The 22,269-nt window shown below is 40.0% G+C and overlaps 2 protein-coding genes across 2 annotated transcripts; both read left to right on the top strand.

The window, feature by feature from the left end:
* The first annotated feature begins 507 nt into the window (after window positions 1–507).
* On the top strand, window positions 508–10,661 carry ice1 (KIAA0947-like (H. sapiens)). Its single transcript, XM_062422482.1, has 20 exons — window positions 508–704; window positions 881–939; window positions 1,633–1,744; window positions 1,873–1,949; window positions 2,037–2,074; window positions 2,200–2,282; window positions 2,384–2,460; window positions 2,635–2,672; window positions 2,780–2,862; window positions 3,067–3,103; window positions 3,316–3,372; window positions 3,499–3,582; window positions 3,682–4,046; window positions 4,459–7,002; window positions 8,315–8,483; window positions 8,613–8,773; window positions 8,970–9,160; window positions 9,304–9,404; window positions 9,522–9,620; window positions 9,980–10,661. The coding sequence occupies exons 1-20, from the start codon at window positions 615–617 to the stop codon at window positions 10,159–10,161; spliced, it is 4,647 nt and encodes a 1,548-aa protein (XP_062278466.1). The 5' UTR covers window positions 508–614; the 3' UTR covers window positions 10,162–10,661.
* A 1,861-nt stretch (window positions 10,662–12,522) lies between these two features.
* LOC133983302 (terminal nucleotidyltransferase 4A-like) lies at window positions 12,523–21,976 on the top strand. The gene is made up of 12 exons (XM_062422338.1): window positions 12,523–13,403; window positions 13,835–13,958; window positions 15,599–15,645; window positions 16,461–16,581; window positions 16,711–16,818; window positions 16,910–17,038; window positions 17,351–17,564; window positions 17,776–17,902; window positions 18,113–18,216; window positions 18,847–19,031; window positions 19,254–19,391; window positions 19,657–21,976. Exons 1-12 carry the CDS (start codon window positions 12,700–12,702, stop codon window positions 20,077–20,079), a joined length of 2,424 nt encoding a protein of 807 aa, XP_062278322.1. The 5' UTR covers window positions 12,523–12,699; the 3' UTR covers window positions 20,080–21,976.
* Window positions 21,977–22,269: the final 293 nt, after the last annotated feature.

The following is a 22,269-nucleotide window of genomic DNA, read 5'->3' as shown; positions in this document are numbered from 1 at the left end:
CAGTTCTTTAACGGCAGCATAATGCATGACAAGCGACGTATGTCCAGTATTGCAGAGTGAGGTGATTGCTTGGCAGAATAAAACACCTTTTTTCCGAGTTTTTTTTAAGCAAATGTGTGAGTTTTTTCCTGGCAAATTTGTGAGATTTTTTGTCGCAAATTTTTGAGTTTAATCTCAGAAATTCTGAGTTTTTGTCCCCCCCAAATACTGCCTCTACTGGCCGGTAACATTAGCGCATTAGGCCGATTTAACGCCCCCGTATGCCCTACCTAATGAACTGCCTGAAGAAAAATCTGAATTACCGTAAACATCATAATTCGGTCGACAAAAATGTAATATGTCCCTATACACCAGTCTTACTAATATTCAAATAAATACGTACTAGAATTTGAATGTGCTAACGACGCAACAAGAGATGTGTCATTTCAGATCGACCGGCATTTCATCAAGCTCCTCCTTGTTGGGTCCTGCTTTTGGGTCCTTGGTCAACGTGGGATATGCGAAAATGTGAAGTTGTTATGAACCTGAGGGAAATTTCTACCACTGAGAGATGAACATCAGTTTAAGTAACACAACGCAACAACTGTAAGAGTTGAGGTGGAATTTGTCTTACCATGATGCCAGGAGACAGCCAGTCCAAGACGCTCGCAGTCGGGGCGGACGCCACGGTTGGAAACTGTCAAAACTGTTGTGTTCTGCATCAGGTCTGATCAGCTGTTTAACTTATATCTATTTAAAAGTTTCGTATTCGTAGACTGAACATAAAGCCGGTGTTTTAGTAGCACAATTTCCTTCTTTTTTGTCTTACCAGCTAAGTTAACGTGCTCATTGTGTATCATATGAATGTACCTGATTGTTTTTGTTTTGGCTTTGATTACAGAGCCTGACCGAGTATGTCTCCTCATTTCTGGCTCTGAAACAGAAGATAACAGTTTCAGAGTGAGTATTAACTGATGCTAGTTACCATGGTGATACGTCTCAACATAGAAAGTTCAGTTGGGCATTAGCATTAGGTCGTCAATTGAAAACACAGCCCGGAGCAGGTATCAGTAGGTCCTTTATTAACAATACAAACAAGTCATTTTACCATGTGACTTGAATTCTCAGGTAAATATGGTCACAAATCGATAGCTAGGCTGTTGGATGATAATTTGTTGTAGGTAACGTTAGCTTCCCATGATTGACTCAAAAAGCCTTGAAATAAGAGTAGGATCATTCATATTTTCTAGATACATTTTCATAACGTCATCATTAAGTAAGTAAACACACTCCTGTTTGTATGCAAGAGAATATTTTACAAAATATTTGAACACAGGATATAGTTTTTTGGAAGAAGAGTAATTATATACTATTAATGTTCTTTAAAGATCTCAGGTATTGTTTTTCCCTGTAGATACCTTCATAAGTGCGCAGAGCATACACATAATGAAATACTGTCATGATGAAACGTGGTGTAGTGAAATGTTTTACTTTTGAAAGCCAAGTATTGACCAACAATATGTGCACAGATTTTTGTCAGGACATAGTCGCTTAAAGAAATAAGGCACCATAGCATACAGAATACAATGATATCCTTTTATTGTTGCATGCTGCTGGTTTAACACATGTATGTGTTCTTGGCGTCTCATGCAGTGACACAATCAGGCTTCAACAGCAGCTGGAGGAGCTGCAGATCAAATTGGTCACTCTGGAGAAAAAGACTGCAGGTTATGAATCTTTGCAAGCTGAACTGGAAAAAAATAAGGTATACAATCTCTCTTTAGAATCACATATAGAGGATATTCCTCCTGGTGATAATAATGTATCCATACTAGTTGTGTACGTTTTATGCTGATATTTAGATTTTGTTTCTTTTGTTGTTTTTTTAAATAGAGTGCTCTTCAGGACTGTGGACAGATGTCAGAAGAGATGGAAAAATTGAAGCAGGAGAACAGCAAGACAATGACAGAGTAAATGATCTTGCCAATAATATTTATGTTATATATTTAATGATGTTATTGTCATGGTAAAATGTCCCTTATCTCCTTATCGAATAGGAAAAAGAAGCTTGAGGACCAGCTAAAGGATGTGGAAGGTACATTGTAGTCACATGCTTTAATTTTCATGTGTGAAAGGTTGCATTATTCATATAATTATATTATTTAAAAATGTGTGAAATACACTTCTGATATTTTGCTAAACTATCTTTCAAACTTTTAGAACTGATGGAAACGCAGTCACTTGAAAGTGCACAGCTGAAGAGGGAAAAGGCCATAGTAGAAAATGACTTGCTGAAAACACAGGTAAGCAACAAAAGAGCTGTCCTAATACAGGTTGTCACTGATGCTCTGAGGAGCGCTGTGTACATCTGCTTTAATGTTAATGTGTCTCCTCCCCTCTTCAGACATCCTTGAGGAAATCTGAGGCACAAGCAAGTCAAGTTGAACAATTAATAGAGGAGAAAGCCAAAACAACAAGCATGTAAGAACTGATTTCCTGTGTATAAATTACATATTAATGCTTGTCATTCCCTCTCTTGGATTGTATTTTTAATGTTTATTAGTGATGTGTTAGTCATGGTCTATTTGTGAGGAGGAAAACAATAATTTTAAACAAATGATGCTGAATTGATGTATGCCTTGTTTTCATCAACAGAAAGGAACACCTTGCAAGTAAAGTTAGGCAGCTTGAAGGTTTGTATTGAAAACTGGATTTTACACAATATTAAAAAAAAACAAAAAAAACGGTTCTTATGTGAAAATTATCAGTTCAGTTATACATATTGTTTCCTTTCTTTCAGAATCAGTTTCCAAACAGAATCATCAAATAACCCAACTGACCAAAGACAAGAGCCTGCTGGAGAAACACATTGATGACATGCAGGTGTAGTACCGATATTTATTAATTGTTAATGAGGGGACATATTTTTATCTGCTGTTGAACTGACTCTGAATAGGTTTGTTTGGCAGTTTTGTTTGACACCTAGCCATGCAATGAAAAATCCATTTTACCCAGTGAAGTTAAATGTTCAATCAGAAATTAAATTGTTTTCTTAAGAGCAGATTTAAAATTTATTTTCAATTGCAGGCAAGACTGATTAAACTGGAGAGAGAAAGGAATAAAGGTAAGAGAAATAAAAAGTGTGATTTACAAGTACAGTGTTACAATGAATTCTTATTTTGCTTTGGCCATTCCTTGTATCTTTAAGCTGTTGGCTTTCCAGTTTAGTTGTGTTTCAGAGGCAGGGAGTATTTATTTTTAATTAAATGTATGCCTCACCACACTAAACTCTAGCTGAGTTGATACATGAACTAAATCTGAATTGTCTCTACACAGAATATCGCAGTGCATCAACTCAAGCAAGACCACCCGAGGAGCATAAAGTTGACAAAGGTATGCAGTTGGTTTCACTTATTAAGCATCAAATTAATTTGATGAGCTAATCACATACATTAACAATATCAAGATTATTGTAATTGTTACTTTTACGATGTGTGAATGTTTTCGTGTCTTTTTCAGAGAAGTTTCGCATGCTTCTGGAGAACTTATGGGTATGTGTGGAACCTCAGCAGCGGCAGTCGGCAAACCTTCTGCACTTACCTGGTGAGCCTTCATGAAGCCGGTCAGCTCTGTCACCCCTTTATAACAGAACCTGTGACTTCAGATTTTTCAATTTTGTTTGTATTTCTTTTACCATTTCAGAATCTAGCTCCAATTGCAAGGAAGTTATGTCCTCTCCACGAAACAGACTCTCTCATTTGACTGACTCATCCCAGTCTGTGTCTCACAGGATGAGTGAATCCCAAAGTCAACAGATACAGACAAAAGCAACTTGTACACAGTTAAAACCCTCTCCTCGTACACAGAAGTCCATCAAGCAACAGGCATCTTCACAATTTAAAAGTGACAAGAAGCAAACAGACACTCCCACAAAGGGCAAGCGAGTTTCCAAGAAACACAAAACTGGGGAGTCATCCACATGCAGGAACAGCCCCGACATACCTGTTGAGGAGATACTGGAATTGTTTAAGCCACTTTTTGCCTGCATATCACCACTACCAGATTTGGTAAGAATACAAATGTAATAAAAATTGAATGTTAATGCTTTTGTTGCTTCTCACACTCCCAATTAGTGGGTGAATTATTAAAAACTTGGTTGGTCTTGGTTAATGCTTTTCATATTGAGACTCTGCAAGTTACTGTATTGCAATCATCTTTTTATACTGTGTGCATTTAATACAATATATTTTTTACAACAATCACAATAAATGAACAAGCAATTTGCAAAAAAGAAGTCACAGAATATTGAATTTTAAAATCACTTTCTAAATGTGTATTAGTTTTGCCTATTAGTTCAAGTTACTGTTCCTTTTTTTTGTAATTTTAGGAAAGCACATGTTTTGCTCTGCTGGTCATTGTCATGCCATGGTGGTCAGGAGTTTTCACAAATGACATGCTTGTTTTCTCATTTCTGTTCAGGACCCTGAGATGGAGTCTATGGAAACAGAAGATGGTGAAAAGGAAACCCCTTCCAGACCTTCTGATGACTCTCTTCCTCCTCAACAAGAAGAGTCTGAACTCATCACAACATCAAGCCATTGCCTAAATGCTTCTACATTACCAGGAAAGGAAAATGAAGATTTGCCAGTGGTCACAACACAGGAAATGGAACAGAGTTCCAGTGAAAATGACTCCAAAGACTTGGGACATAATGAGTTGAGTGTCATTACTGATGCTACTGATAACAACGTAATGAAGGACATAATACATGGTACAGATAGTGAAGAAATTAATCTTCAAAAAGACATGCAGACTGAGCAGGAGCCAGCAACTTTGCAATTTGTATCTGCATCATTAAGTGCTGCAAGTCAGGAGCCGAGCATCAATGTCAGTCCCAGTAGCAGTACCAATGAAGATTCAGAAAAAGTATCACTGGAACATGCTCAAGGAGAGGCGAGCAAAGATCAGTCGGCAAATATTGTACCAATTTATGTAGACACAACCTCTTCTGATATCACTGGTGCCAAAATAATCAACCCTGATGGAGGAGAATCACTCGGAGCAAGTGATAACTCTGTAGTCTCTGAAGCTGCATTAGATGTACAGACAGTTACTTCCTCAAAATGTATAGACAATGAGCAGGACAGCAAGGTTACAAATGATGAAAATGACTCAGAAAAAGGAAAAACTAACCAGGACTCAAGTGGTTTAGGATTGGGGAGTCATGATACCACAGTCTTGAAGCCCCAGGAGAAGGAAGGATCTCTTTGCAAGGACTCAGAAATGCCAGAAGATAACCCCTGTTTGTCAAGCAGTGACATCATCAGTAGTGTGTCCAATAAAAATCTCGAAGAGAGAAATGAAAGCGATACATCCATAAACCCTCTCGGGGAAGAAATTGGAATTGAAGCACAACGAACTGATACAGTCGATGTAACCACTTCTCCCTGTGATTCTAATGGTGGCGTTAGACCTCCATCACCTCATAATTCTTCATTGTTGAAGATGGATGATGCAGATGAGGCCCAGCAGCGTTCTGGTCATGCAAATGATGAAACTTCTTTAATAAAAGATGTTCACTCAGAGACATTGAGCAGTGAGATCACAGCAGATCATGGACCTTCTCTTTCTAACACAGAGACTATTAACTGTGAATCCTTTAAAGAAGACACACATTCTCTGTGCAGGCGGTTGAGTCCATTGTGTTTGTTACCCTCTATAAAACTGCAGGCTTTGGATACTCACCAAAACCAAAAAAAAGTGAACATTGGCATAAACAGTGAACACCTTTCTACAGATGAGAAAACTACACAGCCTGAGAAAGATGGTGTTGTAAAAATGGCTACTTTCGAAGAGTCGCCTCAAAACAAAGTAAATACAAGTGACAAGATAGTGGGCAAATCTTGTGTTCGGCAAACTGTCAGTCATACTAACTCATTCAAACAAAGCGCAGCTACCACAAGCAAACAAGACAAATGTTTGAAGTCATTTACAGAAGCACTTGAAAAACAAAGCCCAGATATGATGAAAGAAGGGGCCTCCCCAGCTAGCCCACTGACAAATGCTTCTGCAGAAACAACCATCCAGCTATCAGATGCCATCGGCCAATTTCGCTGTGACATCGGCCCTCCGCTCCCTCCTCTCCTAACCCCTCTGAGCACACCTCCAAAGCTGGGCAAACCAATCAATCCAAGGCAGGCTATTGGGAAGCTTTTATTTCCTTCGCCTCTGGATAGATTGGCTTCTCCTACCACTCCTGTCCAGACTTACTCAACACCCAACGGTCGGCTAGTGAGTTCCTCATCCCTCAACAGTCCACTCCCTCCAAACGGAGTCCCCTCATCACCCCTTCAGTTTGGCTCTGCCACCCCGAAACACGCTGTGCCAGTCCCCGGTCGCCTGCCCATGACAGCAATGAATTCCTCTCCTTCCTCTGCCTCCAGTCCATCTCAGGAAAACTCCATGAGGATTCTGGACACCATGTACCCAGAGCTCTCTGCCCGCGCCCGAACTCTGAGCATTCTCAGAGGGAACGTCAGCCTCAGCATTTGTTCTTCAGAAACTGGGACATTAACTACAGCAACCGACAGTCAGATGTCCGGTTTTAAAACGATCAATTCCACTTCAACAGCCTTCACCAAGACTGAGACGAGGGGAGAAAAGAGACAAGCCAGCAATTTGCCTCAACCTAAAAGCAGCAAATGTCTCAGGATGGATAGCTGCTCTCCTGTTGTTAGCCGGAAGCAGGTGCCTTCCTCCTCCTCAAACAGTGGAGATGAGATTGCCTCACCCCAGACTCCGAGTGTCGAACTGCTCAAAAATGAGATCACTTGTCCATTCATGGAAGGTGAAGAACCCACAGAGCAAAATCTAATCGTTAACTTTTTTAAGAGAATTGAAAACCAGGCCTTTGATCTGTTGCCTGTGATCAAGAGCCACCTGTATGTCGGAAACCTGCCCAAAAAGCCTGTCCTGAGAGATGAGGAGAAGGAGGTCATCTCTGAGATTTGTCAAAGCAACGTGGTAAGTATGCTGGTTTATTGTAATCCATTCAACCCCTGACTTATTTGGAAAAATGTATAATGTTTTGTTTTTGTTTTTTTTGGTATGATATTATCATTAGTATCTTCTTGATCTACTGTATAAAACTGCATAACAATTGGATTTTTAATCCTGTGTACAGATTTTTGTACACACCTGATTTTTTGTGACATTAGAGCCAGGACAGACAGCGTATGTGAGCAATGCGTGTGTATCACGGACCTCTTGCTTTTCATTTCAGTGTCCATATTAACAGATACAAGTAGCCACACAACTCACTCGTATGCTGCGGTGAATCATTTAGAGATTCAACTCAAATAGACAGTGAAAATGTGTTGGTACTCATATTGACATCATATCAGCAACATTACACCTTCCACTATAGTTGCACATTATGTCACAGACAGGAAAAAATATAAAGTGTCACTACTGCAGGTCAGCCTGCACAGTGCATATCTGAGCAGGGAAATCCAGTGTGGAGAGTTGGTGACACGCTTCTTGTTCACGTTTTGTGATATTAGTTCAACTGAGGACTCCTGCCTGTTGTTTTACCTGCTTTCAAATGGAGATTTGCTGTTGTTATTTTCCTTTTTTTTTCTTTTTCTTTTTTCTTGTCAGTTTCCTTACTGACAGTTCATTTGGAGGTGTGTCAGAGTGTGTTTGGGGAACTGGGTGTCACTGGAGGGCTTTTCTTTACTTGGAGCGGTGACAGCAGGGCTTTAACTTGCAAAATAATCTCTATAATCAATAAAAGAGCCTGTCCTGTGTGGCTGAGACAGAAGTAGCCCCAACCACACCCACCAGAAAGAAATTTCAACTTGTGTATTATTTATTTTTCACAATTGAGCACACACTTATTAAGCTTTTTCTGTCTAAACTAAATGTAAATAAAATGTATTATGAAATTATATGGAACATTCTATTATTGAAAGTCATTATCAAAGTCAAACTCTATGTAGACAGATAGGACTGGCAGTATCAGTGCTGGAGCAGCAACTTTGTCTGTGTCACATTTGCTGCTCAGGTGTGCTGCCCCATTAGTATACTGGTGTTAGTAAATGTGAACACGATCCCCCTCTGTCTTAACGGAGATACGGACAGTCTTTGTATGAAGGAAGTACAGATGCTAATGTAACCTCAGTGGTTCAAATGAAGCAAGTGTTTCATGTGTGGCCTCATGACAAAAAAAGAAACATATGCAACGACAGATCACTGCATTTAGCTTGTGTTTTGTTTTCAAAAGTCTGTGTCCTTGTGTAGTGAACTGTGCTTGTTTTCTCTGTTTTCTCGCCAGCTCAAGGCAGATGATATGATGTTGGCAATCCTGAACAAACTAAAAGCAGAGAAAAGAGACCTCAACAGAAACTACATGCATGCCCTCTGCAGAGTCTACACAGCAATCTGCCGACAGAACAAAGACTGGGAGAAGGCTCATGTCCTGGCTTACAGCATTCTCACAGAAGGTTGGCAATAAACATCAAACTGTATTAGATTCTAAACAGTGAAGATTCTAAATGCTGCCATCTTTATACCACTTTATCCTTATGTTTGATTAATATTTAATTTCTATTGTGTCCTTATTCCTGCTATAGATTTCCCAGACTGTGCTAAACTGATTTTGTTTATGGTGACAACATGGCCCAGTGTGCTGTCAAGCAGAAATTGTCTGTGCCAGGCAGTACATGCTGTCACCAGACAGAAAGCACCAGAAGATGTCTTCAACTGCCTTTCAGCATTCCTTGGTTGGGAGAAGGTAAAGTATTTATCAAACTTGTCAGAATCTTACTTATGAGATTTTTCCTTTTAATTGAGCAATATCTAACCTGTGTGACCTTAGTTTAGAGTCAGTTTATTATCACATAATCTCTTCTTGTCTGCCTTTCCCATCATGTCATCTCAGATCAAGTAGAGTGCACCCTCTAAAACATAATCTCACTGTATCTCTGCAGAGTCCTCCCTGTGACATCGACCAGCTGATCTCCAGAACACTGTCTGAGATCCGGTCAGGGTCAGGCCTGTCTTTCACAAAACACAGCCGGTACGGGGACGACCTGGGGCCTGAGGCTTGGGAATGTGTCTTCACACTGCACCTCCTTTGTACACAAAAGACATGGAAGTGGACCTATGAACACTTGTTGGGGTATGTCAGCTTTTCCGACACTTTAAGTTCTTTTCGATTTAATTAGTTATACATCAATTTTTGTAACATGGTTTTTTAAAAAGGCTATTTTTCAAGCAAGCATCCTGTGAACATGTTATATATTTTTTATTTTACTTTGACAGCAAAGACTTGTGGCCAATAATGAACACATGGGTGACACAGCCGAGAGACCAACAAGCCCCCGTCTCTGATGTGACTGTTGCCACCGTCCTCAGGCTCATAGGTTGGTTGTTTTTTTTCATTTTAATTGTGTATCAACCATAACTTAAGTAATGTGAAATGAAATTATCACCAAAGGAAAGTTGAGTGTGTCATTCACTTTTTTTTTGTATTTAAATAGCACGCCTTGGTCAACTGGGAATCAAAGAGAGGTGTGTCTCCTCCGTGGTAACTGTTGCCAACGTCATCAACACGTTCGGTAGACACGGACAGAGTGAAGGTATGAAAAATGAGAAGCCACAGTGTATATAGAAAGATTCAGTTGCTGTAACTGATACTCAGCCTCCATTGTGTGCTTAAAGCGCTGCCAATTTTACCAACACATGCCTGTTACATTGTTTCCAACCACAAATATAATATTTATCTTTTTTACATGTGTAAAAAACAAAATAACAAAAACATAAACATATTCCAGTACTCATATTTTGTCATGTTAATGTTAATTTCCATGTTGGTATTTATTTGTCCTCATTATGCCAAATGCACTAAATGATGATTATTGTGCTCTATCCTGCCAGCCAGCAGGTGGTTGTTTTCTAAGACTAAGAGTAATAATCTTACTATGTCTTTTCTCTCCAGGAGTGCCATGGGAGGTCCAATTAGCAGCAGTGTACTGCATCTATGAACTGTCTCCCTGCAATCCCAAACAAGCACTGGAAGCACTTGCAGGGTGGAGAGGAGACACATCTCAGAGTGCCCCCCCTGCTGTCACCAGCTGCATTAACCAGTTAGCTTCCGTGTGCAGGCAGGTCAAAAGCTGAGAGAGATGCACACACTGCACACATACATGTGGATGTCAAGATTCCAGTCTGCACTTATTGTAAAGACAGGCTGAATGTAAATCTTCCAAAAACTTGATTTTACATATGAGCTGTTTACCATTTGTTTGTGATTGGTCAACGACAGTTTCAGACTCTTTAGACTGTTGCATTTTTGTTTTTCATGCACTTGTACTCTAAAATGAGCATGTAATGTAAATTTCAGATATGTTCATTCTATTTTGTATCAAATGTTTCCTCAATTTTTAAAGGCATGAGCATTTGGTCTCTGAAAACTTTTAACTGTCCTGTAATAAATATCCCGACCCACTGGCTTTATGCTGTACTCAGGTAATGCTCTAAAATATTGTAAAACATGTACATGTCTTCTACTGTAGCTTTGGTGCTGTTGTAAATATTTCTTCATTTGCTTGTTGTAAATATGAGGTGACCATGCTTGCAAAATAAGAATGCCTAAGCGAATGTTTGTACAGTTTAAAGTTTCAGAGGTTATTTAATTTTTCTAATAAAAAATTATACATTCTACAAATCACGTGTTTCGGTGCAGTCTCCTCACCTGCCTTAATGCAACATATTGAATAAACCTACTGCATTTGTCAGCTGTGTGAGAATTAGCCATTGAAATGTTGAAAAACGTAATGTTGTTTACTATTGGCTGTTTGAATATTAGACCGCCATGTTATTCGCCAAAAGATTAATATAGCCGCATTAAATAGTAGTGATGGATACGGCGGCAATAAGATGCAAATAAATTACTACTACAATCACGTTTTATCACGTTTTCAAGAGGTCAAATACACAAGAGCTGCTATATCCGGGACAAGCCTTCAAAGTAAAAGCCAACACTTGTTCATGTCAAAACATGTAAAGATTACATCACCAACAAAAGAGTGGTGGAAGAAGTACTCAGATCATTTATTAAAGTAAAAGTACCAATATAGCGATGTAAAAAATACATTACAAGTATAAGTCCTGCATGAAAAACCCTACTTAAGTAAAGTACATAGGAATTGTCAGCTTGATGTAGTTAAAGTATTGCAGTAAAGGTGCTCTGACTGATATATTATTATTATATATGACATCATTAGATTATCAGTGCTGAAGTATCAATGTGTAAGCAGCATGTTACTGTTGTGGAGGTGGTGCTAGTTTTAACTACTTTATATACAGTTTAGTCCAGTGGTTCCCAATCCAGGGGTCGGGCCCCTCCAAAGAGTCAGCAGATAAATATGACTGGTCCGGAGATGATTGGGAGAGGAAAGAAGATAAAACAGAGTTGTGATATACAAATGTGTTTTCATTTTTTGGACTTTTTCTCTAATCTTTGATTTTTGCTGAAATATTGGATCATTTGAACATTAATTAAAATGAAACCATGTGAGAAGTTTAGAGGGAAAATCACTTTGGTGGAGCTGTTAAAACTGTGATATGATGCTGCTATAGGCCTATGTGTGGGAGTTGAGTTGTCATGTGCCTTTTATGTTGACTTTTGCAGTTTGTGAAGTAGCCTGGCTCACTTAGTGATCCCTATTTTGAAACCAGTATTCAGCTGTGCTGTGTGATTGTTGTATACTCAGTCACTTGTATCAGTCACAACTGCTGTGCTGTCTGCTTGGGTGGTTTTCAGAGAACACTAATATTACCATTGTCTTGAGATGATTTAATCCACTGTATCATTGTCTTGTGATTTGTAAGTGCAGCAGTATTTCAACACTTGGCTTATTGAAGTGTACAGGTAGACCTGCTCCCAGCTCAGCTGAACTACTTATTCAGCTTTTGACCAATAGGTGTGTGATTTGACATGTCAGCTTGACTGGAAGGTTAAAATAAATTTTATGGCCAGGTTAGGTAACATTGGGTGGACGTGATTTGTGCGGCAAGACGGGGGTCCATGAGTGTCAGGGCCCAGGGGACCCTGGGGGTACTACTCCAGCCTTGATAAAGTGGCATCAAATGGACAAGTAAAGTAGAAGCACCACAAAACTGTAGTACTTGAGTAAATGTTGGACATCATCAATCCATATAATCAATTATTATCCCTTTACAGATTACTTTTTAAATACTAATAATGTATGCAAGGTATAGGTGCTACTTGTACAGTATTCAATCTAACATGTTTAGTGTCTTTTCATTAGTGATAAAAGGTTACTATAAATTTGTAGTGCAGATACGGGTGGGTATATAATATTTAACATCCGGTGTGTGCATTGTGCAGCTGGCTTGACGCACCTCTCCGTGCTGAGGGGTGTGTTCAAAGATTTAAATCCCTCGCACATGCGCACAGACTGATTCGTGCTGCTGGGTGCGCCATGTTGGCTGGCTTTACATGGGGAGTACATCTATGGAGTGGAGCTGTGCAAACCGCTTGAAAAACCCGACCACTTTCCGAGCATGAAGCAATTCCAAGACAACAAGTAAACCAGCGCGGTAGGATTGATTTGTTTCCTTGGGTGCCAAGCATTTAAACTTGTTAGCTCGCCATTTTCCTGTTGGAGAGGCTTCACGGTAAACTCGAGTCCAATGGATCCCAGGAACACTTGGATCCAGCCGGATCAAAAGGGATCTGCAAATTCCCTGTGGATGCACGTTTGGGAAATCTGTCAGGGATGTGGAGCACACTCCGGCATCGACAACCTTCACCACCAAGGTAAATTCGCGACGCTGAAAACGAACTCCAAGGACTCAAAAGGCGAGTGTTGCAGAAACGGAGCGCCGCCACCGCCGCCGCCGCCGGGGATCGTGTTCGGGAAGCTGCCGGACCGAGACGGCGGTGGAGACAGGGGGAGTGTCCGAAGGAAAGGCTCACTGTCACCGTCCTCCTCCTCCCTGGATTCGGAGGCCGAGAGCTCCTCGCCCTTCGGCTCCTCTCTGCAGATCGACAATTTGAACGTTGCGGAAGAGGCCAGCCGGTTCTTACACTACGGCGAGCATGAGTTGAACGAGAACAATCTGAGACAGCCCCCTGCGCCGTTTCACACTGTTCAGCAGCAACACTGTCGCAGCATGCAACAATCTGGCGGCCACACCCCCAGTGGGATGAAAAATCAGCGTGGGAACAAGCACCACCATTATCAGTCACATTCATCTGGCCGCAGAAGGCATCTGAACAGAGCCAACACTTTCCACGGCATCAACCCGGCCCTGTCCTACGACTGCAATGGACACTATGTAGACTCTTCCTGCAGCCTGTGGAAAACCAGGCGGTACAGCCCGGGTATTAATGGGTAAGGAGACACGAGGAGATTTTTTTTTCATTCATAGGCATGTAAGGGTCGTCAAAGTAGGTTTCTTTAAGGAATTCTTGGTGCTCACCTCATAATGAGTGCCTGATGTGCAATATTTCAGTCACCTCTAAGGATATTTGACTCACACAGTGTTTAAATCCCATCCAACAATTAAAACCGCATGCACCCTCCAGTGTTACCCATTGTCAGCTGTTTAACACCACTCCTAGTCAATGTCTTAACTTTTCATGAAGGCAAACTTTAAATATTGTAGTTTACTTCACTGACTGTGTGTGCCACATGGAGTTTAGGCCTCAGTAGGCCCCTTGCTAATACTATAGTCCTCCACTTCCCATAATACAATATTTCCCCTTCTGCATATCAGTTCATGATCCCAGGTGTTCTGTTTCTCCCCCTTTTCCCCCTGTCAGTCTTCATGAAGAGATAATGGACTTTTTCAACTTTGTGTCACCACGACCAGAGGAGGAGGCCATGAGAAGAGGCGTTGTGAACCGAATAGAACGTGTCATCAAGGACTTGTGGCCCACAGCACGGGTGAGTGTCAGTAGGAAAGCTGTGTGCACGGACAGAGTCTCAGAAAGGTAACTCTAGCTGTGGTTCCTGTCTGTTGGAGCTGCAATCAGATTTGGCCAGTCAGGTTTCTTCAGTATACTTATGGTATTGCACTTGCAACATAAAACCATTTTATGTGTGACAGCTTTAGAATTAGTAAGTGGATGCTTGTCATGCAGGTTCCTGCTGTGGTGTTGAATGCCTCAAAATCTCCGTTTACCAAAATTGGACAAAGCTGAATTTAATGGTTGCATCTCTAAATGTAGTTTGCTGTTTCATGATTCTGTGTTTCTGAAAATACTGCAACAGCACTTATCGTCTGAGAAACACTGAAATGGATGGTTTGAGCAAGTACAGCTTTCCAAAAAAAGTTTTTATCACGATTATACTGAGACAGTCAAACAGATTGATAGACTTTCGAATCCAGCAGGCCCAGCAGCTTAAAATACAGTCACCAGGTTTAACTTGTACTAACCAATGGTGCAACGGACCATAATGAACCAATAGTGTAAGTGACACATTACACAAGTGGCCTGCTTCTTTCCAAACCAACAGTCCCAGCCCAGACCCATAACTTACCCTTTCACCAGAATGCATACTTACTAAAGGATTTGTCAGTACATAACACTAACTATTAGCATATTCTGATTGATTAGCCAGTTTTATCATTGTGTATCCTTGGTTTTTAATATGACATTTTATTTATCATGTTGGCTTTTGTTTATTGCTTTTGCAAATTGCTTTGAAAAGTTGTTCCGCACAGTGTAAATCAGTGTTATTGTCTTTTTATATATTCTGCAGCCTGTGAGCCTGGAAGTTTACTGCACTTACATATCCTGTTTGGCCATGTTGTAGGCAGTCAACAGCCTCATTATTCATGTCACTTGCATTCCCAAAGTAACATTATTAGTGAATTTCCATTGTATACTGCCAGCAGAATGTTAAGACAGAGTGTGCTTTGTAATAAATTTTCTGTTTAACATTATAAACATTTTGATCTAGTCTGGCCCCAGAGAAGTCCCACTGAGCCTCACTAAAAATTTTATTCTAAAGACTGTTTTGTGTTTGTCTTCCAAGCTGTGGCAGACTACAAATATTCGATTTTTGTAGTGGTGGCCTACAGAGAATACGGTTCTACAGCAGGAAAGTGAACATAAGACTACATCAGTAACAATTGTTTCACTCAATAAAGACAAATACCTGTCGAAACAAGTCCAAAAAGCAAGCGTATCCTGCTTTTTGCATCGTACTGATCACAAGTAGAATTATAGACGCATTTATTCCAAATAAATATCTCCTCCTTTTTAATGTACAGCTCATAGGCATGCATAAAATGTTTGTGTAGCTGCTTTATCCTTTCCTGACTTTATGAGCAAAGCCAGACACCAGGCAGTACACATTCAGTGACATTTAATCTTAAAGAACTTTTACTTTTACAATTGTATGTTAATAAGTGAAACAAAAATGAAACGCAGTGAAGCTAAACTGCTGATAAACCCATTTTAGAGTCCATACGGCCTACACGCATTAAGGAAGTTTACACATGAGCCATCAGATTGGGTCACATGATATTTAACAACTTGAACTTTATTTTTTGTACTAATTGGTCTTGTTTTCTACAGGTCGAGATCTTTGGCAGCTTCAGCACAGGACTCTATCTTCCAACAAGGTATCATTGGTTTTTGTACATTTCTTGTACAGTCGAGACATTTTTAAAAGGTCCTTTTTAATGTTTCACCACCCTAGTTTTTAGGAAGCGAGAAGCCATTTTTATGAACTTTTTTTCATCCAAACAACATCCAAGTTATGCAACCATAAAGTATTGAGAGTTTCTGTTCAATGGCATAAACAACAACCGTTACATGCTTGTCAGCAAATGAATGCAGGTTTTATCAACAGTAGCTTCGTTTAAAAACTGTTCCACTTTAGCAGTAATTGGGGTCATTTTTGGAGCGACGGAAAAGGCAGCTGTCTTGTTTTTTCTCTATTCTGTCTTTCTCAACATTGCAAAACTGAATTCACTTAAAACTCGCTCATCACACACTCAATGATCAACTGTTTTAATTATGGATTAGGAGCAGGTCTTTTGGATTAACCTGTGAATCAAGAGGCGGTCAAGAACATTTTGGCTCAGTTGTGGAAGAATAAAGAAATGTTGCTACACTGCAAATTGCAATTATAGTTACTATATATCTTCTTTTTTTTTCTTTTTTTTTTTTTTTTTTAAATCTGCTGTTCTTCTAAAAGTCTTCATCTGTCTGCCGCCTGGTATACTCAGATTTGTTATGAGACAGATTGTGTACTTTTCCCAGACCTTGAATTAAAAAAAAAAAAAAAAAAAAAAAAAAGGCCATAATGTTGTGTTATTGGTGAGCTGTGTGTCAGTATGTGCTGTTATTTATTCTGTGTGTTGACACAATCCTTGAGATGGACCAATAAACTTTTCTGAGGCACAAAAAACATTCTGTGTGTTTTTGTTCCTAGTGACATTGACCTGGTGGTGTTTGGAAAGTGGGACCATCCCCCACTGCAGGAACTGGAACAAGCCCTGAAGAGACATAACGTGTCTGGCCCATATCCCATCAAGGTCCTCGACAAAGCTACAGTAAGTCAGCAGTAGATGAGTCTTACTTTTGGGGTCCACACAGTTAGGCTAGCAATTAATATAAAGTTCCAAACAATGGCTTAATAAAATATATGCCTGTTGGTTCATCATGAATACCTTTGTCCTCAGGTGCCAATCATCAAACTTACAGACCATGAAACGGAGGTGAAAGTGGACATCAGCTTCAATGTAGAGACTGCTGTCAAAGCAGCACAGTTCATCAAGAGCTACCTTAAGGTAAATACTGAATACTTGCCTTTTTAAATGGGCAACACAAATGTGGCTTTTTATTGGGTTGTCCCTTAACTTTTGTCTTCCTGTATTGTAGAAATACACTGTTCTGCCACCTCTGATCTTCGTTCTGAAGCAGTTTCTACTCCAGAGGGATTTGAACGAAGTCTTTACTGGAGGCATTAGCTCTTATAGCCTTATATTAATGGCCATCAGCTTCCTGCAGGTACATATGAATGCATGATCATTATTATAGCAATCAACTCAAGAGTGTGCTACAATCATTCCTTGTCTATTCAAGAAACCACAAATGTTATTTCATAATGTTTTGTGATATCAGCAGCAGTTCTCCTCTAAACTAAAAAGCTCTCCACTTTGACATTCTTACACACTTTTAGCTAAATGTTGTTTGTGCAAAAAGAGGGACTGCATTGTCCATAGTCTTGTAATGTGAGCTGTCAACTTATATTGTAGTGAAATAGCTGTAGCTGTGTATGAAGAGATAGCTAATGAGTTTTCTCTGTCCTGCAAATGCCAGTTACACCCTCGCATCGACACACGACGTACCAACATCAACCTGGGCATCCTACTGATTGAGTTCTTTGAGCTGTACGGCCGTGATTTCAACTACATGAAGACCGGCATCATGGTGAAGAATGGAGGTGCCTACCTGTCCAAGGAGGAAACGCTCAAATCCATGGGGAATGGGAACAGGCCCTCCATGCTCTGCATAGAGGATCCAATACAGCCAGGTCAGACTGGTGTTTGAATTGATGAGTGAATGGAGAGAGAAAGTTACAATTTTCCCATTTCATCGCCTTTGTATTTGTACATTGAAGTTTTGTCTTTTTAATCCCACTGAGATGATTTCAGATGGAGTTTTATATCCAGATTGTAGTATTATTCAACAGTGTTCTAGTGTGTAATCTCCATATGTTGTTTTTCACTTGGTGATTTTCACAGGGAACGATGTGGGCAGGGGTTCATATGGCATTCTGCAAGTGAAGCAGGTGTTTGACTTCGCCTACATGGTGCTGAGTCATGGCGTGTCTCCTCTAGCACGTGCTTACCCCAACAAAGAATATGACAGGTTGGTATCATGCTGCTTTCTTCCACAACTAATTACAGTACAACACAAGTATATATAAAATGGCAACTAAATCAAGTTTTCACTCTTTTCTTCGGCATAAGTGTTTTTATATTATTCTTTATACATTCTATTTCATCAGAATTTAATGTATAGGAATGTTTTGCCTGTGATCCAAGTTATAGGAATTATGCCTTCCTCTCTGTCTTGCAGTACTTTAGGACGCATCATCAAGGTTAGCCCCGAGGTGTTGGCCTACAGGGAGTGGACAATCAGGAAATGGGGACTCAAGCAGTATGCCAAGCTGGAGAACCATGGTAATGTCATTTTACATATTGTGAGTTCAGAGTATGAGAGGCATTGAATTTGACTTGTGTGTGTGTGTGTGGACATTTTGATTTAAAAAATGTTTTGCCTGTGATCCAAGTCATTAAAGTACCTGCCAATACAAAGTCCCAATCTGATATTTATGTTAAACTTCATAATGCACTTTGGACTGTATAAAAATAATAATGAGCCACCATGATGAAACCCATTGGGTTGTAGATTTGCATTTTGAAGCCTCAAGTTTGGCATTTTGATCATCACTACCTTGGACTGTTGGAGCCAGAAGTGATGAGAAGTGACCATATTTGGACAAGAGGGTGGAGCTGACTCACGCTAGCTCATAGCTCGGTTAGCACGGTGCATTTACCACCTGTGATTTCTCATAGTATTCTATAATAACGGGCTTACTTTTGTAGCCAGTGTAGTCGCCCTTTGATGGCCATTAGAGGGAATACAGGTTTACGGTACTTTTGCATTGGCTTTAATTTTAAGACCAATAACTTCTGGCTTGACTACTTAACTGTTCACATATCTTTGTAAATAGACCTAAAATATTGTTTGCATTTAGAATAAAGTTGTGTTTCGTGATGGTTACATGTTCTCATTCTGTTTGGATTTAGATGTAGAGACCTGTGAGCAGGACTTTGCCAGGCTAATGCTCGTTCCTGTGGAGGATCAGAGGGACACTTCCTCCCCACTCAGTGCTGACTCCTCCTCACCTTCTCCTATCTTCCGCGACAGCCCTCAACACCATTCATCATCCTCCTCTCCATGCTCCTCCTCATCCTCCTCCGGAAGCGACATAGTAAGGCCAAAGGATGTTTTGTCTATTCAGATATTGACTAGATCAGGGAATCATTTCACAACTAGTGTAATGACATGATTTTGATCAGACCATTTGTTTCCATGCAAAGATCAGTCAGAATAATGTGATCATAGCAACTAGGACACCCTTTGCCATTATTTGTCCATAGTTTGTTTGTTTTTTTCATTCTGTGCAACTTTTTTTTTTCTTCTTTCCCCCCAGGAGTCTGATTCCCCTTCAAGCATTAACAGTGCTATTCATCTACACTCCCTCACCCTGAGCTCAGTTCCTTCATTGATCCAGATGGCTGCTGAGCTGAGGGCCACACATCCAGCGGGCTTTATCCACACCACACCTCAGGTTGGTTTCTTTAATTTATTTTAATTTTTTATAGGTCGCAGAGAAACATGAACTTTATTAATGTTTCCACAGTCGGAATGTGTAAAACCAACGGACCCACTAGATTTCTTGCTTTCCTATCCTAAAACTAGATAATGTACAAGTTTAATGTGGGCATGGAGACTATTGCATTTCTCTTTTTTATCTTGAATTTTCAACAAAAACTTGACAGGGAGGCATAGTTTTCATGCAAAAACAACTTTTTTTGTTTCTTTTCTGGGTCCAGATGTCCCTCTCCTCTCTCTCCGATTGCCAGTTCTTCCATGAGAATCCGCCTTCCATCAGCCTTGTGCACCATCCCACATCACAAGCTGCACAAGTCGCCCAGCACACTAACTCCACGAGCCCTCTACCAAGCCCCCTCCACCAACTCCACCACCCTCAAGTAGGAGGGCAGCAGAGCCACGCATACGCCATGAGATCTGATTGCCATGGCTCCTTCGAGACACACCGATTTGGCTTCAAGCACAACCAGGGCGGTAGCCTCCGAGGTCAAAATCACTCTCGAGGTAACTTCAGTCCCCAGCGGCGGTTTGTTCCCCAGGGTCACAACACGGCACCGGGTTTCAGGAACCAGCAGCAGTACAACCGTAACACCTGGCGACGCAGAAAGAGGGACAATCTTCCTGCTCTTAACCAGAGTAGATGAAATAATGAAGCTGCATTGATTTCATCAATCTCTGCTACCATTGTGAAAACACTAAGTGATGCTACAAGAATCTTGCAGGTGAAGGGAGACTGACCGCTAAAGACCTCAAGTCTAAACTGTAGTCAGAAGTCCTTTCTCTAAATTTGATGCGCACCAGCACAGACTTGAGTTGACTTAGAAATGCCTGATTCCCAGACCCTCTTCTTACCAGTTTCACTTTCCAACAGCTAAAAAGTATAGCTGGTTGACTGAAGAGTTCTGTCAGGTATTGATTTATTTTTTTCTTACCATCTCAGAAAGCAACGTCATGTGCCATAGTACTGAACTGGTTCATCAAAGCCTGCCTGGTCTCTTTTTGAAGTTTTGACTCCTGTTGGGCCTTTTTGATCAGGTTTTAAAGCTCATTTGGTCTTCTGGATGCAACTGTCTATTAGCTACGCTCTTGATTCAGAGCTCTTACAGCTTGAACTATAATCTACCAATTGTACCCTGGACTGAAGTGAAGCACTACCTTTCTACCTATGCAGCGCAATGCTGACTTGATGTTTTTGGTGTGATGGCACAAAATGGACCTTGTCTCAAGTGCTTAAACTGTGATGACTTGTTTGAATGTACCAAGTGTTTATTTTTTGTGTGTTTATTCTCTTTTGTTCTATTTGTTTTTGTCACTGAGGGATTTTTTTTTGTTCACATTGACACTGTTTTGTACTGTAAACATTGCCACCTTATTTTAAGTTTGTTGCATTAATGTGCAATATAGACTTTGTTTTTATTTAATTTATTTCACATTTTAGTTTTATTTCAGGGGTTTTCCCCACTATAAGTTGTTTTTGTTTGTTTTTTTAAACTTTCAACACTACATTGATCTGTGCAATAGATGGATTTTAAGGGCCTTGAAGGAATGTTTGTATGTGTGTGTGTGTACAGCTTTCCAACTGAAGGGGGAGCTATGGTGTAGAAACATGAGCAATGTGCCAAAAATCCCATTATGCCAACATTTTACTCATGTTTAATTAACCATCCCATTGTGATCACTTGAAATTTTGCTGACCACCTGCAAATATTTTACACTACTAGTTCTCATTTTAAACATAGCACTCTTTTCAGTCATTTGGGTGTATTTCCCTGTAGGCTATATTGGAGAAATTCACCCTTTTTGCTTTGTTTTGTCATGTCATTTCAGAAATAGTTGGTGCTACTTATTACCAGCAAAGTGCTTGTTTTCTGCCTTATATCTATGATTCTGTTAAAGCAACAGGTTGACTGCCGCCTTAAATGACCAAATCCTCCCTCTTTCTTGTACGTAGCCAGAGCTTTCTGTGTTTGTCTGAAAGCACTGCCAGTTTTACTTAGCTTTTTTCCCCCCATACAGCTTCCAGGTATATGCTCCAGGAGTACACTCTTACTGCAGTTTATGGTTATTAGCATCATGTCACATCTGTCAGGTTTCTGGTCATTTTCTTTCCTTTGTTGTAAGAGACCCATACCTTCTTTTTTTTTTTTTTTATTTCTCTCTCATATATTTAAAGTAATTATTCCCATGACAAAGTTTCAAAGCTATATTATCAACGCAGCAATCCATAAGAGGACTTGAGTTTTGGGATATCTCAGATTCACCGTTGCAGGAGTTGAGTAACAAAACCACAAGAGTCAACAGTTAAAACAAAACCCTGTGGACCAAACTGATGGAGTCAACATGATACTGTTAACATTATCCCTTTTGTTTTCAAGAAGCTGTCTAGAGGATAATTGAACCATTGTGACATCTCCTTTGACACAAACCAAATCCCCAGCTCATTTTTGTGTAATTAAGAATGGGTTGTATTGTATAAATGAGTGACATATTATATATATATATATATTCCTTCTTTTTTTTTTTTTTAATTAAGTTTTTCTATTTTTTTAATAAACATTTTAAAACTCCACCTCTGGTTTAGTGTGGCCTTTTTGTGAATACTTATACGGGCCAATGCATTGTGGCTGAAAGGGCACAGTCACAATTTTTCAAGTCTGTCTTAAAACAACAGGTCAGGTGCCCAAATATACATAGAATTAAGTTGTTCTTGCTGTAATAATTCCTTCTGTTCTTACTGGACATAAGAAGATCCTTTCTTTAAGCATTTAAAATGTAAGTGATGGGGGCCAAACTCCACAAGTCTGCTATACAAAAGTGTTTGAGTTTATATGAAC

The sequence above is a fragment of the Scomber scombrus genome, chromosome 7, assembly GCF_963691925.1.
Source record: "Scomber scombrus chromosome 7, fScoSco1.1, whole genome shotgun sequence".
NCBI lineage: Eukaryota > Metazoa > Chordata > Actinopteri > Scombriformes > Scombridae > Scomber > Scomber scombrus.
Note: the sequence above shows the minus strand (reverse complement) of the source record. Positions and strands in the feature narration are given on the sequence as shown.